General features: G+C 35.5%; 3 protein-coding genes and 1 pseudogene across 3 annotated transcripts; 1 reads left to right on the forward strand and 3 right to left on the reverse strand.

Annotated features, from left to right (window-relative positions):
* Positions 1-4952: 4952 nt before the first annotated feature.
* LOC122599664 (probable bifunctional methylthioribulose-1-phosphate dehydratase/enolase-phosphatase E1) lies at positions 4953-10737 on the forward strand. The gene is made up of 9 exons (XM_043772209.1): positions 4953-5062; positions 5528-5659; positions 5734-5889; positions 6369-6518; positions 6588-6689; positions 7601-7710; positions 7786-7904; positions 8017-8116; positions 10514-10737. Exons 1-8 carry the CDS (start codon positions 4976-4978, stop codon positions 8112-8114), a joined length of 954 nt encoding a protein of 317 aa, XP_043628144.1. The 5' UTR covers positions 4953-4975; the 3' UTR covers positions 8115-8116; positions 10514-10737.
* Positions 8671-10351, reverse strand: LOC122601568 (annotated as a pseudogene).
* Positions 10738-11559: 822 nt separating the features above from the next.
* Positions 11560-14050, reverse strand: LOC122599890 (40S ribosomal protein S14-3). Its single transcript, XM_043772495.1, has 6 exons — positions 13948-14050; positions 13563-13682; positions 13436-13481; positions 12372-12457; positions 12070-12199; positions 11560-11784 (listed from the first exon to the last, which is right to left on the reverse strand). Exons 1-6 carry the CDS (start codon positions 13948-13950, stop codon positions 11717-11719), a joined length of 453 nt encoding a protein of 150 aa, XP_043628430.1. The 5' UTR covers positions 13951-14050; the 3' UTR covers positions 11560-11716.
* A 2448-nt stretch (positions 14051-16498) lies between these two features.
* LOC122602266 (dynamin-related protein 5A-like) lies at positions 16499-21987 on the reverse strand. Its single transcript, XM_043774975.1, has 9 exons — positions 21664-21987; positions 20546-20710; positions 19943-19969; positions 19649-19855; positions 19092-19520; positions 18337-18564; positions 18042-18263; positions 17326-17948; positions 16499-16905 (listed from the first exon to the last, which is right to left on the reverse strand). Exons 1-9 carry the CDS (start codon positions 21985-21987, stop codon positions 16719-16721), a joined length of 2412 nt encoding a protein of 803 aa, XP_043630910.1. The 3' UTR covers positions 16499-16718.
* Positions 21988-22130: the final 143 nt, after the last annotated feature.

Here is a 22130-nt window from a genome sequence, read left to right on the forward strand (position 1 = left end):
TCCATGGAGCGACACCAACAACAATTTACTTACTTTTATTATTTTAATATTTATTTTTGCATGGATTTTTTTTAGACATTCTTGCACTCTTGTTTGGTATTTTGAACTTGTTTTGGTAAATTGTTTTGTTGGTTGATACTTTATAATAATTTTGGATTTTAGGAAATATTTATTTATATATGTGTTATTTTTGAAGAACATGGATCGTAAGATGCATTTGGCTTTTGATGATGATGGCATGTGTTTAGTGGATAGTGCAACTACACATACAATTCTCAAGAAAAGAGATTATTTTGTTCATTTGAGAATAACTGATGGAAATGTTAACACAATTGCTGGTAGTGCAAAATTGATAAAAGGCTCTGGAAGAGCAAATATAGTATTACCGGGAGGAACACAATTTAAAATTGATAATGCACTATATCCCCCGAGTCTCAAAGAAAGTTGATCAGTTTTAAAGATATCCGTAAAAATGGATACCATGTTGAGACTACAAATGAAGGAGATAATGAATACCTTCACATTACACATACAATAATGGGTAAAAAGCATGTATTAGAGAAATTGCCCAGATTTTCTTCCGGATTATATTATACTAAGATTAATGACATCGAATCGAATATGGTCATGAAAGAGAAGTCTATGGATAATTTTATTGTTTGGCATGACCGGTTGGGCCATCCCGGGTCAATAATGATGCGAAAAATCATTGATAAAACTCGTAGTCATACTTTAAAAAATCAAAAGATACTTGAGACTAAGGATATTACTTGTGTTGCTTGTTCACAAGGGAAGTTAATCATTCGCCCATCACCATCTAAAATAAAAAAATGAATCTATTGGTTTTCTGGAACGGATACAAAGGGATATATGTGGACCGATACATCCACCTTGTGGACCATTTAGGTATTTTATGGTTTTGATTGATGCATCAACTAGATGGTCACATGTGTGCTTATTATCAAGTCGTAATATGGCATTTGCACAACTACTTGCCCAATTAATAAGATTGAGAGCACATTTTCCGGATTATCCAATAAAGACTATCCGTCTTGACAATGCTAGTGAGTTTACATCCCAATCATTTAATGATTATTGCATGTCTATTGGGATACAAGTTGAACATCCTGTTCCTAATGTTCACACACATAATGGGCTAGCCGGGTCATTCATAAAACGAATTCAGCTCATAGCAAGGCCATTGGTAATGAAATCGAAACTACCAAGTCTCTATTTGGGGCCATGCTATTTTACATGCGGCAACACTAATTCGCATAAGACCAACAAGTTGTCATGAGTTCTCTCCATTACAACTGGTTTTTGGTCAGGAACCAGATATATCCCATCTAAGAATTTTCGGGTGTGCGATATATGTCCCAATTTCTCCACCACAACGCACCAAGATGGGACCTCAACGGAGGATGAGAATATATGTTGGATATGAATCGACATCTATAATATAATATTTGGAGCCATCAACGGGGGATTTATTTACGACTCGATTTGCTGATTGTCATTTTGATGAATCATTATTTCCAACATTAGGGGGAGAGAACAAACAGCTGGGAAATGAACTAAGTTGGAAAGAATTATCATTATGTCATCTTGATCCTCGAACTAAAGAGTGTGAAATAGAAGTTCAAAGGATAATTCACTTGCAAGGATTAGCAAATCAATTACCAGACGCATTTACTGACCCAAAGAAAGTGACTAAGTCACATATACCAGCTGTTAATGCTCCAGCTAAGGTTGACGTTACTGTAGGGCAACCGAACATTGGTAATGAGTCTAAGGTACGCTTGAAACGCGGTAGACCAATCGGTTCTAAAGATAAAAATCCTCGAAAGCATAAAGGAGCAAATATTAAAGATGGTCAAGTTGAGGTTACAGAAGAAACTATAGGGTCATCTGAAAAGGCACTAGACATGATGGTTCAAGAAGAACCTCAGGTACCTGAAAATGAAGAGATCTCAATAAATTATATCATGTCTAGGAAAATATGGAACCGAAATGAAATCGACGTCGATGATACATTTGCATATAGTGTAGCGCTAGAAGTGATGGAAAATGATGAGGATCAAGAACCAAAGTCTGTTAAGGAATGCATGCATAGAAATGACTGAACAAAATGGAAAGACGCAACTCAGGCAGAATTGAATTCTCTAGAAAAAAGAGAAGTTTTGGACCAATTGTCCTTACTCCCGAGGGTACGCAACCCGTGGGGTATAAATGGGTTTTTGTACGGAAAAGAAATGAGAAAAACGAAATTGTGAGATATAAGGCTAGATTGGTGGCACAAGGCTTTTCGCAAAGACCCGGTTTTGATTATGAGGAAACATATTCTCCAGTGGTGGATGCAACAACTTTTAGATACCTTATTAGTCTGGTAATACAAGAAGGAATTGACTTGTGTCTAATGGATGTAGTGACTGCCTATTTGTATGGCTCACTCGATACTGAAATTTACATGAAACTTCTTGAAGGATTTAACCTGCCTGAATCATGTAAAGAAGGTTCTCGGGAACATTATTCAATTAAGTTGAATAAGTCATTATATGGGCTAAAACAATCTGGACGCATGTGGTATAATCGTCTTAGTGAGTATTTGTTGAAAGAAGGATATAAAAATGATTCTGTTTGTCCATGCTTATTTATAAAAAGATCTAGATCTGAATATGTTATAATTGCTGTATATGTTGATGATCTGAATATAATAGGAACCCCAGGTGAACTATCAAAAGCAGTTGAGTATTTGAAAAAGGGATTTGAAATGAAAGATCTTGGAAAGACAAAGTTTTGTCTTGGATTACAGATTGAACATCTTAAAGATGGAATCCTTGTGCACCAGGAAGCTTACATAAGAAAATTATTAAAGAAATTTTATATGGATAAATCACATCCATTGACTATTCCGATGGTGGTAAGATCTCTTGATGTTGAAAATGATCCCTTTCGACCTCCAAAAGATAATGAAGAGATTCTTGGTCCAGAAATACCATATTTAAGTGCTATTGGAGCGTTGATGTTTCTTGCTAGTCATACCTACCAGACCTGATATATCATTCTCATTAAATTTATTAGCAAGATATAGTTCATGTCCTACAAAGAGACATTGGAATGGGGTAAAGCAAATATTTCGATACCTTCAAGGTACAACTGATATGGGTTTATATTTTACTAAACAATCGGATACGAGTTTAGTTGGTTTTGCAGATGCAGGATATTTGTCTGACCCTCACCATGGACGTTCACAGACTGGATATGTCTTTACAAGTGGTGGCACTGCAATATCATGGCGTTCAAAAAATCAGACGATCACGACCACTTCTTCAAACCATGCAAAAATATTAGCTATTCATGAAGCAAGTAGAGAATGTGTGTGGTTAAGAAATGTTATACAACATGTTCGAGGATCTTGTGGTATTTCTTCAGAGAACAAAGTTCCAACAATAATGTATGAAGATAATGCAGCCTGTATTGCTCAACTCAAAGAAGGGTACATCAAAGGTGACAGGACCAAACATATTTCTCCAAAGTTCTTTTTCACCCATGATTTGCAGAAAAATGGGGATATTTTAGTTAAACAAGTACGTTCAAGTGAAAACTTAGCAGATTTGTTTACGAAGGCACTTCCAGCTTCATCGTTTAGAAGGTTAGTTCGTGATATCGGAATGCGACAACTCAAACATCTCAAGTGATGTGGTCATCAGGGGGAGACAATACGCGTTGCACTCTTTTTCCCTTCGTCATGGTTTTTTCCCACTGGGTTTTCCTGACAAGGTTTTTAATGAGGCAACAACCTCAAGCGTATTATATAACAAAACACACAAGGGGGAGTATTGTTAAATGATTGTGTGTATCATGTATGTTTTAGAGAGATTGCATTTCCTATATTATCTCATTTATCTTGGAGCCTATTCCAAGACTTGTATATATATATCCTTCCCATTCTCAATGAAAGATATACTTTTCTTCCTCTCAATATTTCTCTTCTTAATATTCTTATCACAATTAATGAAAAACTCTCTAATTATTGTGCTAAGACCTCAATGCTACAAAACTTTTGCTTCATTTTTAAGTCAAACCTGTAGGTGAATTACACTTTTCGAAAAAACATCACTCACACACACGTGGCATTTTCTCTAACATATCCCGACATCCGCCTAGTATGTTTTTGCGGTGGCCATTATTTCTTATTAGCACGGTACACACAATGCGATGGTGGTTGTGACAATGACTTTGTGGTGGTAGTGAAGACGTCGTCGAGTAGTGTAGATAATTGATGTAGAAATAATTGAGATAAAACGTTAATAAAAATATTTTTAAAAGAAAAATGACTGGTAATGTAATTTAATCATTAAAAGTATTTTAAATAACTTTCTGATTTAACTTTTAAAAAGGCGTTGTTTATAACCCAAAGTTAAGAAATAAGTGTATTTTATATATAAAAAATATTGAATTTCTTAAAATATAAGAGATGACTTGAGGTAATAGATATAAAAACAAGGATACATTAGGGGACGTTTGGTTACGGAAAACACATCTTGTTTTCCATTTTCGTTTTTCAAGAAAACATGAAAAACAGAAAACGCGTTTGAATCATAGTTTTCTAAGAATGTTTTTTAAGAAAACAAAAACAATATTTTCCATTTTCCTATAGATAACTTGAAAACATTTTTTTCTTGTTTTTCATTTTCCATTTCATTCATCTCTCTCCCCTCACATCTATAATATGTTTTCTAGTTTCTAATTAGAACGCGTTTTCAAAAAATTTATTTTTTTTCCCAAAAAAATAAAAACTCTTTTCATTTTTTAAAAAATTAAAAATGATAAACTAGAAAATATTTTCTATAACCAAACGCGCCTATAAGTTTCTGTTTCTCCAATTTTTAAATTTTTTTTTTTTATTTTCATATTTATGAATGATGATTTATAACAGGGTGACCAAGAAAAGAAAGAATGGTGGAAAGAAGACATGTATGTGTTATCTCTAAGTGGGTCTATCTTATCTTCCCCATTACCAAAATCTTACCTTCCCAAATCATCCCCTCTTTTCATCAAGGTACTATTTACGCTTCTTAAATACAGTACTTTGTTTTTCTTTTCATCTGAGGTTATATGTAATTAACTTTTGCTCGTAGCTGTTATAATATCTATTCAACTATAATCATGCTCATTATATGTAATAAACTTTTAAACTTTTAACGTTGTATCCATATATATATACAATTATACACTGTCATGTTGTCCGTTTTTAAGTTTTGATTGGTTGGGTACATACAGATACAATGTTCAAATTTTGAAAGTTAAATACTTAAATACATGCAATACACACGATTATAGTTGGATACATATTGTAGACATTTGTATATAGTTTATTACACTTTGATGGCATAAGCCCGAAAATTTAAAAAAGGATACATACAATGCACTTTGGTGTAGAGTTAAGTACACACGTTGTAAGTTACATATATACATTCTAAAAAATTATCCCTTTTAAAACCATGTTTTTGTTCACTCATTTCAGGCCAATAACAAGTGTAAAGCCGGATCAGTTATTCATAGCCATGGGATGGAATCTTGTTTGGGTCGTCGGACCACAAACACATCTCTTAAGACCGCAGCTCGTACACTAGATAATGAGGCTGGAACGACTACAGTAAGTTATTAAAAAACCTAATACCTAAGATATAGCGTGCTAATTATAATTCCTGAAAATTGAGTTTGTTGCAGCGTTGTGTTGTTCTAGACATCGAAGGGACGACTACACCTATTTCATTTGTTACTGATGTTCTTTTTCCATATGCCCGTGACAATGTGCGTATGCATATAGACGAAACATATGATAGTGCTGATACTAAAGATGATATCAAGCTGTTACGCTCTCAAGTAAGATTCGATAAATCCACTTGATAGATGCAATTTTGACACATTTACTTATGAACTCGCCGATTTGTTTTTAGTCTCCCAATGGGTCAAACAGTAGCAAAAAAGGAACCGAGAGGAAAAGGTCAAGCTGATCAAATGTCACTCAAGTTAGTGTTTTGATATATAACCTTCTATATCAGTTTCAAGTATGAGTTTTGCAATTGTAATTGACACTAATCGATTATAAAAAGAAAAAAACAGAAACAGAAATATTCTGGACAAAATGATTTGCCTCAACCTGACCCGCACATAGTTATCTATTTTACTCACGACCCTTTATGCAACCCGCAAAATTGCTAATGGTTTGGATCAACCTTACGCCTACAAAAGTTGCAAGTATTGACCAGAAACCATTTTCAGCGGTCCAACCTAAAGAGTTTGTCACCTATAGATTTCATAGAGAAGCAAATAATTCTTGTACATTTTGATCGTTGTTGAAGGTAGACGATGATCTGCAAAAAGGAGTTATGGGTGCAGTTCCTGTACCATCTGATGATTCAGGCAAAGCGGAGGTGATAGATGCTTTGGTTGCTAACGTTGAAGGAATGATAAAAGCTGATCGAAAAATTACTTCATTAAAACAGTTACAAGTAAGCATAATGACATGTAGAAATGGTTGTTCGTTTTGGACTGGCTGCTGCTAACTTTTGATAACACAGGGGCACATTTGGCGCACTGGGTTTCAAAAGGATGAACTAAAAGGAGTTGTCTATGATGACGTTCCTGAAGCTCTTGAGAGATGGCATGCTTCTGGTGTAAAGGTAGGTTCCAACTTTTATATATGACTCAGGTCACACCTAACTTAGCTAATGAGGCTTGAGCGTTGGTTCACTAAAGAAAATTAAATTGAGCCTTGGGTTTGGCTCTTTGCTTGCTAAATCCGAAAATCATAGGCTTTAGCTCGCCTCACTCAAGTCTGAACTTCATCTTAAATCAGGTTGTGTAGGCTCGTAAGCTTGGATGTTTTTAGTTCATTTGAGCTTATGTAGAATTGTAAATGAAGGAATCATATATAGTTTATTGTGGCTCATTTTGGTTTGATGAGATTGAGCTCTGCTTTTGTTTGGTTCGGTTCAATTTGCCTCAAGCCTTTTGACAAAGTTAGCTTGTCTCATCTACAACTAGAGGTGGAAATTTTAATATTACTCTCGGTGGACAGTGAGTCAATTGTTTTTCTGATAAATTCTAATTGGGTCAATTAGAGTTATAATTTATCTTTAGTAGGTTAAGCTGCCAAATACCAATCATCAGTAGATGGATTGGTATATGGTGGAGCCTGAGAGTGAGAGATCTTGGGTTCAAATCCTGGTGTGAGCAAAATGCTCCCAGGAATGGAGACTTGGGTTTTCCCAGTATGGGTTTCCTCTGGAATTGGAGTTGGGTATATGAAGAGGCATGCCGCTGAGCCCAAATTTACCGTTCAAAAAAAAAAAGAAAAAAGGTTAAGCTGCCAAATAGCTAAAAGGTATATTAATTAGATTAGCCGTAGATTTAGTTTTGTAATGTAATGATATAGTCTGATGATTATATATAAGGCAATAGTTATTTAAGAAATTAGAACTTAGACCAAATATGTTTACCAGGCTACCCAAATTATCGTACCATCCTGTGCTGATTAAGTACCCATGTTGACCTGAATCCCTAAAGTGGATTTGCCATTGTCTCTAACCAGGTGTATATCTATTCGAGTGGTAGTAGATTGGCACAGCGGCTGATATTTGGATATACGAATCATGGAGACTTGAGAAAATACTTGTGTGGATTTTTTGACACCAAAGTTGGGTAAAGCTTGAAGCTTTCTATTCATTTAACAAAGCATTGATCTTGAACCCTCATTCCTTGGTCTACAATTTGCAGGAACAAAAGGGAAACAAAAAGTTATATTGAGATCGCAGAATCTCTTGGAGTAGATAATCCTTCAGAGGTTCTTTTTGTGACGGATGTCTATGAAGAAGCTGTAGCAGCAAAGGCAGCTGGTAGAAAACCACACACTTATGCATACTTGAACACACTTGATTCAATGCATGTATGACTTGTGATTTGGTTTATCGTTTCACATTTAGTGAACATCTGCTTTTCCTGTCTCAGGTTTGGATGTGATAATCTCTATTAGGCCCGGAAATGGACCGCTTCCTGAGAATCACGGATTTGATACGATCAAGTCTTTTTCAGAAATACCATTTTGAAGGTAACTACAAATGCTGCCGTCTTTTGAATGTTAAAAATATGGTTGAAAATTGTAGTTCTCACCAACTTCAGAGACCAACAAATATAACTTCGATTGACTTATATTTAGTATATATTAGTAGGTTTTGTAACTCGTGATGAGGGCTCTATAATGAATTAATATATGTCCAAAAGAGTTTATTGGTAAATGAGATATCAAATGTCAAACTTGCTTGTTTGGTGCAATTTTGATAACGAGAAAAGAGTTTGTCCCAAATCGGTGATAGAACAAGCTTTATGTGTGTTTATAATTGAAATGAGTTTGTGGGCCAATAAGGTTATGAAACAAAAAATCCTTGCCCATGTGTGACCATTTTTTGCTTTGACCTGACCCAGTTTTTTCTCCATATTTTTGACTCATTGCTGCTATAGGTCTGGTATTAAACTGGATAGGATTCTACCCTAGTATGTGTACTGTTAGGTGCATGATGTCAAACTTGAATCATATGTAAGTGAAGTATGATCAACAATGTAGAAAATGCAGCCTATCCTGAGTGGAACTCATCCTTATATGGTGAGTTAAAGGTGCTTCAAACCACGCCGTTTAAAAAAATACAAATTAATATTACATGATATAGTTGGACAATTGAATTGCAAATAAAATGTAGCATTACACAGGACGCCACTTATTTGAGTAGATTCCAAATCCATTAATCAACATTTCTGAAGAGATGAATTGAAGTAAATCCAACTCACACTCCCTGTTTTTCTTGTGCTCGACGGAAATCAGAGACATCTTCAATCAACTTTGGCACATTTAGATAAGAAGATCCCCCTTCTACTATTGCCTTGTTAGCCATTTCTGCAAGCTTTCACACCCTTTTCCTGCATTCTTTTCCAATTCCATCTGCATCTAGTAAGAGATTAACAGCCGTCTTGACGGCTTCCTTTTTCACCAACGGCTCCATCTCTTCTGTACCTTAGGAAAAAAACAGCTTCCTCCACGCCTAAGCTTACTCCAATCTTGAGAATTATTACCAAGTAAATTTCATTATAAAACTGGTCCGCTTGAAATGGCCATGTGACCACAGGGACTCCGACACATATCGTTTCTAGCGATGAGTTCCATCCACAATGTCTTAAGAAACCCCCAATTGATGGGTGGGATAGTATCAACACTTGTGCTGCCCACCCATGTACAATCAACCCTCGGTCTCTCACCCTTTCTTCGAATTCTATAAACCATTTCTCGAGCTCTTTGCTTTTGTTTTTTATGCACCATATGAATGGTTTGTTGGTGGACTCCAATCCTAGCCCCAGCTCAATTGATTGTTTTGTAGAAACAAGTGCAATAGTACCCAAGCTAACATACAATACAGACTGCACTTCCCTTTGATTAAGCCATTGCAAGCAGTAATGATCGTCGATTGCTGCTTTGCTTCCTCTCTCCGCAATGTCCTTATTATCTTTGTTGTATAGCGAAACTGGTCCAACACAATACATGTTTGTACCTCTCCCCGTTTGAAATCTCTTGGCATACTCGGGTTCCAATTCCTCGGAGCTGTTAAACACAACACCATATGCAGCTCTGTCAGCTTGCATACAACGATAGATAAACATTCCGAAGTTAAATCCACCAACCTTAGTAGTTGAGGAGTTGTTTGTGGTGGAACAGCCGACTATCTTAAGTTTAGTAATTTCAACTCGGTCAAGCAATCCAGGCAACACGATCTTCTCCATGTCAGATCCGGTCCTTTGTAAAATGTTGTTGTTGACGACAATGTCCAGGCACAATTCATAGAAGCATCCCCGACCATGGAACACTAAGCGTGGAACGTCAAACTTTCGAGCCACCTCTGTAGTCCACGAGAAAAAAAAGTCTGCGATTATACAATCTGGAGAAGTAGCCAGTTCCCGGAGCAAATCTTCAGCCTGGTTTTGTAGCAATAGCATGGCACGAAATATCTTTTGCTGTTGCTCGCCTGTTTTGGGGGATGTTTTAGAGTCTTCGAACCCTTCAGGTAAACCAAGTTCGTCTAAAGGGAGTGGGAGTTCAAGTAGCTGGATCTTAAGATTTGCTTCAACTGCTCTAGTTAATAGTTGGTTTGAAGCGATTAGTGACAGCTGGAGTGGTGACTATGGTGACTGTAGCACCACGTTTGGCTATTATACGGGCAATATCCACCATTGGTAGCAGATGGCCCGAATCGTAAAAAGGAAATAATACAAAATGAAGGTTAATCGATGGTCCATCCATTTATCTATCTTGATTCGTAGTGAGTAATGGATCTGATATTCAGTTATGCACGATATATATATACAGTCTGGTAGATGATATGCTAATGGTCTTTAATGTACCAACTAACATGTCTATAATTCTTCTGATATTCATTTATCTTGTATAAAATGTATGTAGAAGGGAAGGAGATATCTAATGGGGAGAGTGACAGAAGAAGATGGATTACGTCAGCAATTAATATGTTTGTTGTTTGAGTTAAGACAGGTTGCTTTCATAAACTTTTTCATTACTTTCATGTATATCATCACAAACATGCTTTTAAAAATAAGAAACATATGTGTAGTTGTGTACACACTTTTAAACGTGTTAATGATGCCAAAAAAAAATGTATATCTTTGATTGAATTTTGTGTTTGGCTGAAACAGTTTGATATCAACTGAGCAAAACTTTGATTGAATAAACATTAGTCGCATTGTAAAGGATTCGGGAAAAAAAGTGATTTCATGCTACTAGTCCCATATGGCTGACTCGGGCCATGTAGTTTTCAGATTTGAGCTGCTCGAGATGAGGCTTAGTATGCAGCCGTGAAAATCTATAATGAATAACTGAAAAGGATTATACCTTAGTATGTGTACTGTTAGGTGAATGATTGTCAAAACTTGAATCATATGTAAGTGAAATATGATCAATAGTGTAACAGTGAAATCAAAGTGATATCCTAAGGGACACTCACCCTTGTATGATGAGTTGGAGGTGATTCAAAACACTGTCATTTAACAAATAGGATTTGTTAACTAGTGCCCAATAGGGACACTAGTTAAGTTCATGTTTATGTTTCTAATGAATGAAGTTTAAATTTAAAAATATTATATTAAAATTTCAAAAAATTTATGTCTTAAGTTTGAAGTTTATTACATATAATTTAAAAAATTATAAGTTTTTTATATTAAAACCCAATCTGGGTTCTCCCAATTCTGATACAAGTTTTTAAAAACTCGTAATTCTCCTCACCAATCCGATCTAGAGTCACGAGTTTGCCAACCTGAGTTACCCCTGTCAACATCCCACCAAACCTGCAAAACACTGAACCATTCACTCTTTCAGCACTCAAATCAAAATGAAGGCATTCAGCAACAGAATAAAATAACCACGACCATAAATGCACAAGTGACCAGCCTATCATATAGAAACATTCATCTAAACCAACCAAAATTAAGAAGTACCCATGAAAAGCATAACATATTCAATCCATAGAAGACCAGAAATGTAAAATGTCTTGAACAACATGCCATAGATTCATAACTATCAAAACAGCCACAGAACAATGATCCAGCATTAATCCATACAGATTTCCACTTGTAAACGCAGCTCCCTTGACGTAGATCACAGCCTTCTTCCTCTTCTACCACCCTTTCTACGAGTGCTGTCAGTTGGAATCGGGGTGACATCCTCTGGAATAATATAACAAACAAAAGCATTAACCACCAGACCTTTTGACAGATCACGCCGTATACATGAAATCTTTATTTACAAAACAAAAGAATAACATTCTCTATAAACAACTTAGTTTGGGTACTTCAATAATTTGTCCAAAATAAAAGCATCTGCCAGACTTACAATGTTCCTTAAAGAAAATAAGCACAATGGTAAAATAAAATGGTAACTTATTTTAAACATCAAAAAAAAAACAGTTACCCTTACTATAGTAAATATGTAAATTGAAAAGAGGTATTTACCTATGCGCCCAATTTTCATGCCAGAACGAGCAAGAGCTCTAAGAGCGGACTGGGCACCTGGACCAGGTGACTTTGTCTTGTTACCACCAGTAGCCCGCAACTTAATGTGAAGAGAATTAATGCCAAGTTCCTGTAACCAAAACCAATGAGATTGAACCATAATGTAAAGATAACAAAGAGCCGCTAAACGACACATATTTCATTGTTGGACGTATACATGGTGCAAAACATGAAGCAACAGAAAAATGTGACATTGTTACCGTTATTATCTTTCATAAAGATTAGATGATAAAAAAACAAACCTTGCATCGATTGGAGACATCTTGTGCAGCAAGCATAGCTGCATAAGGAGAAGACTCATCCCTGTCAGCCTTCACCTTCATCCCACCTAAATTAGATACAGAAAATATTAGAAGGCAACTTCCATTATATCAAAACTTCCGATTTATCTTTTATTGCACAGATTATTATTAGTAATATGTTTGGCTAGAGACATCCATGAGGTTTCTTCTAACAATTAAAACTTTGGGTTTAGCATATATACTCTACTCATCTCATTTCAATCGTCTGTCAACATAAAGAAAACTAGCAGATTTGCGACTGACAAGACGCTTAGTTAATCAAATCTCAGATTTCCTAAAGAGTGATTTTAGGACAGAAAAAAGTAACATGGACAATAAAAATTGAACGATGCGAGTAGTAACACAATGCATGCATTTGTTAGTATTTCAGATCCCCTGTAGTATTAAAACCTTTGTGAGGGACTCAGAAAATTTACCAAAACATTTTACAATACAGCCACTATTACATAATGATAGGGATAGTTTTCGGTACAGAACTGTACAGAAACCGACTAGAACCAAAACAACCCAAAGTGAGAACCTAATACCGTACCAATTACGCAGGTAGGGTACTGGTTTTGGTATTATGATTTTATCCCTGTTCAGTACAGAATTTTCAGTGTTTGTGTACATTTCAGTATGTCAAATATGATTGCTTTCTCACAAATGTTTCATGGATGTTTGCATACAATGATGTTAGCAATTGCATGGACTGGTAACTTGGAAATCTTGTATACGATGTTTTCATTTTAATGATTGTTGCTTGTACACTTTTATAATGGATATATAAGCCATATTGCACTTGACTAAACATAAATGACATCTTAACTCATTGTTAGATAAAACATATTGCTTGAAAAATGCTCCATGTATATTTTCCCATTCAACTGAAATAACTTGATTGTTGTACACACCAAACCTTAAATACCATAAGTACAGGTTGGGTATCGGTTTTTTGAGAATTTTGTTCATGGCTTACATAATAAATATATACTCTAAGCTTAACTTAAAGTACCGGATAATACCTGTGATGCGAACCAACGTTTCGCGTCCAGAGATATCAGTTACATGCTGCAAATTAAACCCGATACAAAATTAAATCACTACAAATAATTACATTTCTTCAATGACCAACAAAAAAAATAAACTTACGATGAAAGTGTCGTTGAAAGAAGCAAAAATGTGAGCAACACCGAACACAAGCTCTCCCTCTCGAGTAGCAGGTCCGAGGGTCACGTTTTCTTCCTTAGGCTCCCTAACCTTTCGCTTCGACTATCGAAAAACAATTTTTTTTTTTTTAAATCCCTCATTATATTAATATATTAATCTACAACCTATACATATAAAATCTATATAAAATAATTGACATATCCTAACATCCATCCCGGCCACCTTAAAATTCTTAACCTATTGAATTAGTAAATGGGCGCTAAACATTTTTGTCATGACAAAAGATTCATCCAAGTAATCAGATAAACATTAGGATATATATATATATATATATATAGATATAGTTATGGAGATAGATATAATTTACCATGGTGATGATGATTTTCTTCTGTCAAGTAGATTTGTGTTTTTGAGAATGTGGCGCTGCTGCTTCTGTGTGATTTAGAGAGGGTTAGGGTTTATTAAATAACATTTTGGGCCTCGTTATTATTTTGTAGCCCAACCCAACCCAAAAACATGTTTGTGTTTATGTTTATCATTTGTTGATGACATACTTGCATATGAATATAATAATAGAATGAAAAAAGTGAGTGTGTGGTTGTGTAAATTATGTATAAAATTCTCTCAAATTAAAATTGGCATGTGAGAACTTTTAAACCTAAGCTAGATACATGACAACCCCATATTTTTAAGACAATTAGTGGGTGTTTAATGAACTCTGAGTCCCTAAAAATGTATTTAATAGTCATTAAATCAAGTTAATTCTTATCATTTTAAACTGAATCATAAATACATATTAATCTTTTTTAAGAAAATCATGCTTCATTAAATGCACACTAACTAATACCTTAGGGGTATTCGTTAGCAAATCTCATTTATCAATTAGGACTTAGAAGGGTTGACCGTGTAAACTAGAGAAGGGTTCCATCTTGAACCCAAAATATTGAATTTAGATGTTGACAAAATTTCTGGAAAATGCTTAGTTATTTTATTGAATGCTAGGAAGACGGACTATATTACTTTTTCTCTTTGCATACAAAGACTATTCGTAACCGTTAATTATTTGCCACCTACATTTTGTCTGTCACGTCTGTCTCATCTTTTGATTGACATCAATGCTCTCTTCCTCCTTAACCCTTTCACTTTCAAATTTAATATCTCATTATACCTCAGAATACCCACAATATACCTACACATAATAAAACAAAGGCTATTTACTTGTTTGGTCAAATTGGAAGGACATGGTCTTGCTTTAGACTCTTTTTAAATAAATGACCAATTTGGTCAAAAGTTACGTGATGCATAGTGTAAAATAACACACAGGTTTTGGTATTCTGGTATGGAGTAGACACGTGCCCTAGACATTCTCACTCCTCTCTTCTTCTTCCCATACACTTTTCTTTTCCCTCCATTTTCGTTGTTCTTCTCTTTTCTAATACCAAAAAAAATTCAAAGAAACGCATATTCATCTGGTGGGGTTGTTCTTTCAATCTCAATGCCTATATAATATCGATTCACTAAATGTATAACAATAATTTCGTTGTACACTGACAAAAATAACAATAATTTCTGACCAACTTGTAGAATTATTAAATAGATTACAAAACGTGAATCGAGTTTACAAATTTAATCAAGTCATTAAATGTATGATAACAGTTTGATCGAGATTCGAGTCACTAAACAGTTCAACAAAAATAAATCAAGTCACTAAATGTATATACAACACTAACACATTTACACTTATACTGGATTGTTGTTCGAATCCATTAAACCCATGAAGCAAGAAAAATTATAACTTGAACTCAAGCTCTATTTTGTATGGTTCTATCGGTGAAGTTTTCACATGTACTTGACTAAAACCCCCAAAATATTATGATGAAATCGGAGGTCAATTTTTTGGGGGGATTTGTTAAGGGAGATAAAGAAGGGAAAAGATTCAGAAAACGGAAAAGAAAAGTAGGGAAGAGGCTGGAAGGAAAAAAGAGATGAGAGATATATATAGGTCACTGTCAATACCCCATTGGATTACCGAAACCCGTGTGATTCTTCACTATGCATCATGAGAATGTTGACCAAATTGGTCATTTTTTTAAAACTGGTCCAAAACAAGATTACCCTCTTCCAATTTGACTATATACGTAAGTTTCCCATAAAGCAATAGGAACTGATCCAACTATTTCAATCTTCACCCAGGCGATATGGTTCACCTACTAAGCTTTGACCTAGTGCTTCACCTACCCTCCTTAACAATATTCAACAAGCTTTTATGCTTCACCTTCGTTTCATCATGTTCATTTCACCCCTCCTTACAAATAGTTTAATAGAAATCAATTTTGTGAAAGAAAAAAAAAGTATTAAGAATAGGATCAGTTTTCTGGAGAAAAAAAAATGCAATAAAATGTTGATATGTTAATTATTATAAGTGAATTCTAATTTTGAAATTTTATGAATTCAAAATAATTACATATGTAGTCCCTAAAACGACCAAAAGTTTTACGTTTTTAGTCTCTAAATGGCTAAAATTTAATTTCACTTTATAAATACAGTACATTTTCATTACCATTTCACAAACATTTTCAGTTTCACTACAACATTTCACTTTCATTTTCACATCCAAATGGCTTCGTCACCAAACAATGTTTAGCGACCTCCTATGATCTTCAATGACATGAAGTCACTCCTCATCTCTGATATCATAGAGGACATCCTCCTTCTAACGAAAATCTCGGCCGTGATGCATAAACTAATACAGAAATGACAATGGTGCTCACAACAGATACAAGGAATACAGGCCGTGGCGTAAGCTATATATGCTGCTTAAAAGGAGATACAACGTGATCAATAGTTCACAGCAAAACTTAAGGATATATAAACGATTATAATAAAAAGAGAACATGTGTAATAAAATGCATGTTATATTCTATGAAACAATCTTACAAGCATCATCATTTGATATCATATACAGATATGAGATATATAACCGGTCATGTAGACGAATTGGTTCTATGTAAATACGAAAACTCTCTTGTGTTTAACTGAAAGCAAAAATAACGACTCATATAACCAAGAATGTTAAGAGTTATTGGGCTTGGGTTTGATATGTGCCCATGAGTCATGAGATGCAAAGAATGAGCCGTTTTAGAGTGCTTTTGCAACAGATTTGAATTCAGCCAAGCAACTGTGCAAGATCTTTTGACGTTTCTGAAGAGACTCTCGTTCATCCTGGAGGAAATCAATTGCTCCCGGGGCAACAAACATGTCCATAAATTTCTCATCATTCACAGCAAATAGATCCAGTCCTAGTGCCATCATAAGACGTTGGCGACTACACAGAAATATAAATAAAACATGACGTTAGATAAACACAATGTTTAAATTAAAAGTGAATTTGCTTAAGAAAATCTATGATGAAAGTATAAATTAAATTTGTACAAAGTTTAAGTTAAAATTAAGGATAAAAATGAAAAAATGGCTAGAGGGGCAGGCCAAGTGGACTGATAGTCACATCAACTGTATTTTTATGGCATAAAACCTTGAAATTTATTATTATAAAAACAATCAGATTATAATGACAAGATAAAATAATTTTAGATCATATTTAATGTGCTAGACTAGTATTGAGAAATTTAAATGGGACAAAAGGTGCTTTGGGTCAACCAAGCCCAAGTGCTCACTGGCCACTACCCAACCCAGGGATACTAAAAGAACAGTTTTGCCACTGCTAAGAAACTCAATAAAAACTTACCATGGGGTTAGAAAGCCAGAATTTAACGCTGAAGTCACACTGCGTTCAATCAACACTTCACGTATGCGTGCAAAATGCTGTGCAGCTAAAGAACAGATCTCTGTGTATGATGAGCCTGATCGTAAGCTCATATTGCCACCTCCTTTTTGAATTCTGAAACTATCCAACTGTTTGCTGTTATTTAATCTAGAATGACGATTCTTAGCTCCACCTTCTATGTACTTCCCTAGTTCCTTCTTAATGACATAGTTTCCATCAGACGGCAGGTCAGGTGAAGGCGTCTCAGGAACGGTCATATAAGCTTCTCGTGCTTCCACAAGTTTTCCAGGTGTAGTGTCCTCATGAGCCTTCTTTTGTGGAGGTGGGGGTATATTTTCTTGGCCTTTCGGCGTTTCATGTGACAACTCAAGACATACTGAACTAGCTGAAGATTGGTATCTATAAGGGTTTCCTCCAAAACCAAATTGGACTTCATTCTCATAACACACTTGAGAATAGGGGCTAGTCGCTGAATCTAAGTGATGCCGAACAAGTTGCTTGCACTCTTTTGCAAGATTTGTAATGAAACAATTGTATGAGTGCCTTAAAGCAGCATGAAAACCGATGTATCCATCCATATCCACATTTATTTTTGCATCTGTCAAGCAAAAACATATAATAGTGATTAATATTATTATTATTAGTACTCCTGTATGTAATAATCTTATAAAAACAACCAACTTATTTAAGTTTAAGAACTTACAATCAGCATGGCAGAGATGATTTCTCTGCATGGCTAAATCGAAGAGGTTACGTAGCACAAATGCAAGCCGTTCACAAACTGTGTCAAGCATAGGGGCAAGCCATGACCTTGCAGCAGAACGTGCCAGTTCAGCAGCGGCTTCTACAAATCCTCTTCCCCCACCTCGACCAGCATGAGCAAGTATTATATTTGCAACCTGATATCCAAAATACTTTATCTGTTACTCAATACAAAAGGGCCCTTTTGAGTTTTGACTAATTTTACTTTACCTTCTCTCTTGACACTGGAGGACATTCGATAGAATATGTAGCACATCGAAACTCATGCATAACTCTTTCAAATGCAGCACCACCATAAAGGTGAAGAGTACTATTAGGTGGCTTTATATCAGCTACAACACCGGGCCAGCTTCCTAAACCACTGTCTGATCTTTCCTGTTCTGTGGTTCTTCCCCATTGCTCTGGGTCAGGATCTGCTGCTCCATCTATCAGTGCCCCCTTCCACCATATAAAAAAGGCTCAACATGTATTCAGTGAATTAAAACAAACATAACTTTTGACCATCATTGTTCTTCCAATAAGCTTTACCTATCTATGTTCTAGGTTACTTTGCCTACTTGTCGAGGTCCAAACTGCATAAAATACTGATGTACTTTTTCTTTCCATTTGTACTTTATAGCACATTAGCAATGAGTAAAATGTGTTAAAGAAGCTAAAGTGACATCAGATATATCATTTCTAGTACATATGTGGCTTCCACCTGAGGCATGACATAGCATCACTAAATTTTATGTAACTTCTTATTTATGTTATAGAACTGATGATGCCATGTCAGCATTTTACACATGAAATCAGATTGGTTACTACATACTCTACATGCCACATCAATTCACCCACCTCTTTCACCTACCTCTTAAAGATGGTCTAAACACTTGGAGAGTATATAGCTATTTTGCAGAATAAATACAGTCATTGTGATTTTGTGCAATTTGCTAAACAGATATTAATCAGGATCAACTTTGTACCAGATGGTTGCAGATGGCAGATGCAAACAACATTGATGATCTACGGAGGTGAGCAACATCAGAAGTAGCCTGTATTTTGGAGTCCATGGAATTTAATTCTGAAGTGACTTCACTGCAACGTTGTTCAAGCAATGCCAAAGTTGCTGGTGCAGCCTCTTTATATCTCTTTTGAAGTTCAGATTCTAGATAATCTCTGAGACAACTAAAGCCAATTTGTGACCTATATTTCTCTTCATCAAATCCACCTTTGACAGATTTTTGTAAATGGTGCAATATATCAACATCCACTTGTGCTATTTGCCTACGAAACTCATCATTTGAAACTATCGTTTTGTCCTTCGGGAGAGCCACAAAAAACGGTCTTGTGTTCTCTCCAAGGTAACCACTTGCACTTAAATAGCTATCCACTTCCCACCGATCGGTGAATTCCTAAAAGATTTAGATATTGCACATTACAACTTACAACAGGAAACGATAATGAATATATAAAGTTCAACAAGATCAAACAGGTAATGCAAAGTTAAATGTAGCAAGCAGAATGTTTGAAATTTTTGTACCTTGAGCCGGTTATCAAACTTGGAAACAACAATTATTGTTCTGCGAAGGGTTGGATCAATTTCTCGAATAGAATCAAGCCACAAAGATGAGCACCACTCCACACTACTTTGCTGAAGGAATACAAGGATGCGGTGGGGTGGGCTAGCCAATGACTTGACCATAGACAGGATCTCCTCGGGGGTGCTTTCTGGTTCACCCTTCTTTGCCTACCAAATACAATTCTAAAAACATCACTATCATACTTATGCAGAATTGCAGATACATCAGAACTTTCAAACATCAGTATGTCTTACCTTGAGAACAAATCCAGGAGTGTCAATCATAGTCACATAAAACGCTCATAAACCTGCGTATCTCGTATTGGTACGAAGTGTACCGAAATGGAATTCGCTAGGTTTCCGATCGCTAGTGGTACGGTGAACCAAATCAAGGTGGTACGACGAACCAAAAAGAAAAAAAAAACGCGACCCATTCCCACTGGTACGATGAATGAAATCGAAAATATCAATGGCTCAAATGTACTGGTACACGAATTATTTCCGTTTTGACTACCCAATTTTCAAACTAAGATTCCAGAACTTATCTGAGCGGCAAAAGAGTGTATCTTTTAAGTTCACAATGATGAAGGAAAAAGGAAACGAGCAGAATAACAACTTTATAGTTGTTTTGTTATTCTATTGGATTTTATCATGTTATTTTTATCTTTATTTTATGAAATTTAAAAGTTTTGTTTACTTATGTTTTTGGTACATCGTACCGAATACATGGTACACCGTACCAATCCGTACCGCCTCGTACCGAAATGAGCCTACCCCATCCGTACCGAATTCGTCACACCTAGCGAATAACGTACCCGTACCGAAACGTACCGCGTTTTATGTGACTATGGTGTCAATAATGGTGAGATTAGGACAATGGGCATATTCAGCTCTCATCGCAATCGGCTTAGAAGAGACAGCAGTTTTAGTCTTCTTTAACATTGCATCAGTTCTTGATTTAATGGTGTCTGCAATTTCAGAAGCTAACATCATAGAATTTCCATATTCCTCGGAATCCTCCTCCTGTTCGTAAAGTGAAACTTTAGCATCACACATAAGCAACAAGATACTCATATAGCTACTATTAAGCATAAAAAGCATTTCAAAGTTCCAACTTCCATGATTGTAACAGCTAGTTTAAACTCTAAACTATATACATGACTAATATATGTTTTCTCAAAGTTCATGTTTCAAATAAATAGGCTTTTATCCCAATTTGAGTTGCTCTGGCACACAAATGTGTACTTGTATACTATTATTAACATAAAAAAAACCTCTGAATTTAATATTAAATAAAAAAAGTAACACGTCACTCGCCTTCCCAACCCAAAAAATGCTCTCTTACACACCCACAACTCCCAACCGTCACCTCAGGAGCCGGATACATACTCTTGCAATAATGATAGTTACATACACAGAATCGACCCATTTAAAAATTAAATACACACAAAAGGTATTTGTCTATAGTTTGATACATTTAGAAACACTTAACCTTTAGATTATCATTTTTTTGAACTACCTAAAACAACCGGTTACTGACGCATTGCGCAAGCACTAGCCAAATATATTCTAAAAACCATTCTTATCCATCATATATCTTACCATATACCACATTGTCCAACAACAATTATCTTATAATCGAAGTCCAACCCGAACAAAACTTACATTATTTTCAGAATAAACTTCTGCAGTCTGCACACTTCAATTATAATCCAACACTTATAATATAAAATAATAATAAAACCAGTTAAAACTCTATCACCATTAGCGGTCACAATACTTTTGTTAAAATAGTTTTTTATTCATAAATGTTTCATTTTTCCAGTTGGGTCATCTTGTAATCACTAAAAGTTATCATCTTTATTTTAAAGTTTTCATCTTTTAGCAATCTGTTTTTGACTATGGAAAATTAGGTTACTAAAAAAACCTAAATACAAATTAAGTCCAAAAATTAGTTTAAGAAAAACGTAATTAACCTGAAACCGGCATTTAGGATGGAGAGCAGTAGGATCATGAACCATTTGTAATATAAGAGGTCTACGAGTACCCATCTCGACTTCTCGAACATTGAACCGGAAGCCAAGAAGTGCTTCAAGGAGTGAGCTTTTTCCATCAGACTGACCACCAATGACTACAATTTCAGGAATAGGAAGTTTTTCACCAAATGCAACTGCGGCTGCTTGAAGACGGTTATAGGCTTCGAATCGGGAGTTAATGGAAGACGAAGGATCGACGGTTTTGTGTTGAGATTGTTTGTGTTTTCTTGATGATGATGATGAAGTTTTGGTTGGGGTTGCCATTGGAAATGTTTGAGTGTTTGAGAGGGAGAGCGTTTGGTTTGAATTTGGAAGCCGTTGTAAAATACAGATAGAGGTATTTGGACTTTTGAAATCAAAATGTAATTGGGCTTATATGGATTTAGTCCAAGTGAGAAATGACTGCT

The sequence above is a fragment of the Erigeron canadensis genome, chromosome 5, assembly GCF_010389155.1.
Source record: "Erigeron canadensis isolate Cc75 chromosome 5, C_canadensis_v1, whole genome shotgun sequence".
Classification (NCBI taxonomy): Eukaryota; Viridiplantae; Streptophyta; class Magnoliopsida; order Asterales; family Asteraceae; genus Erigeron; species Erigeron canadensis.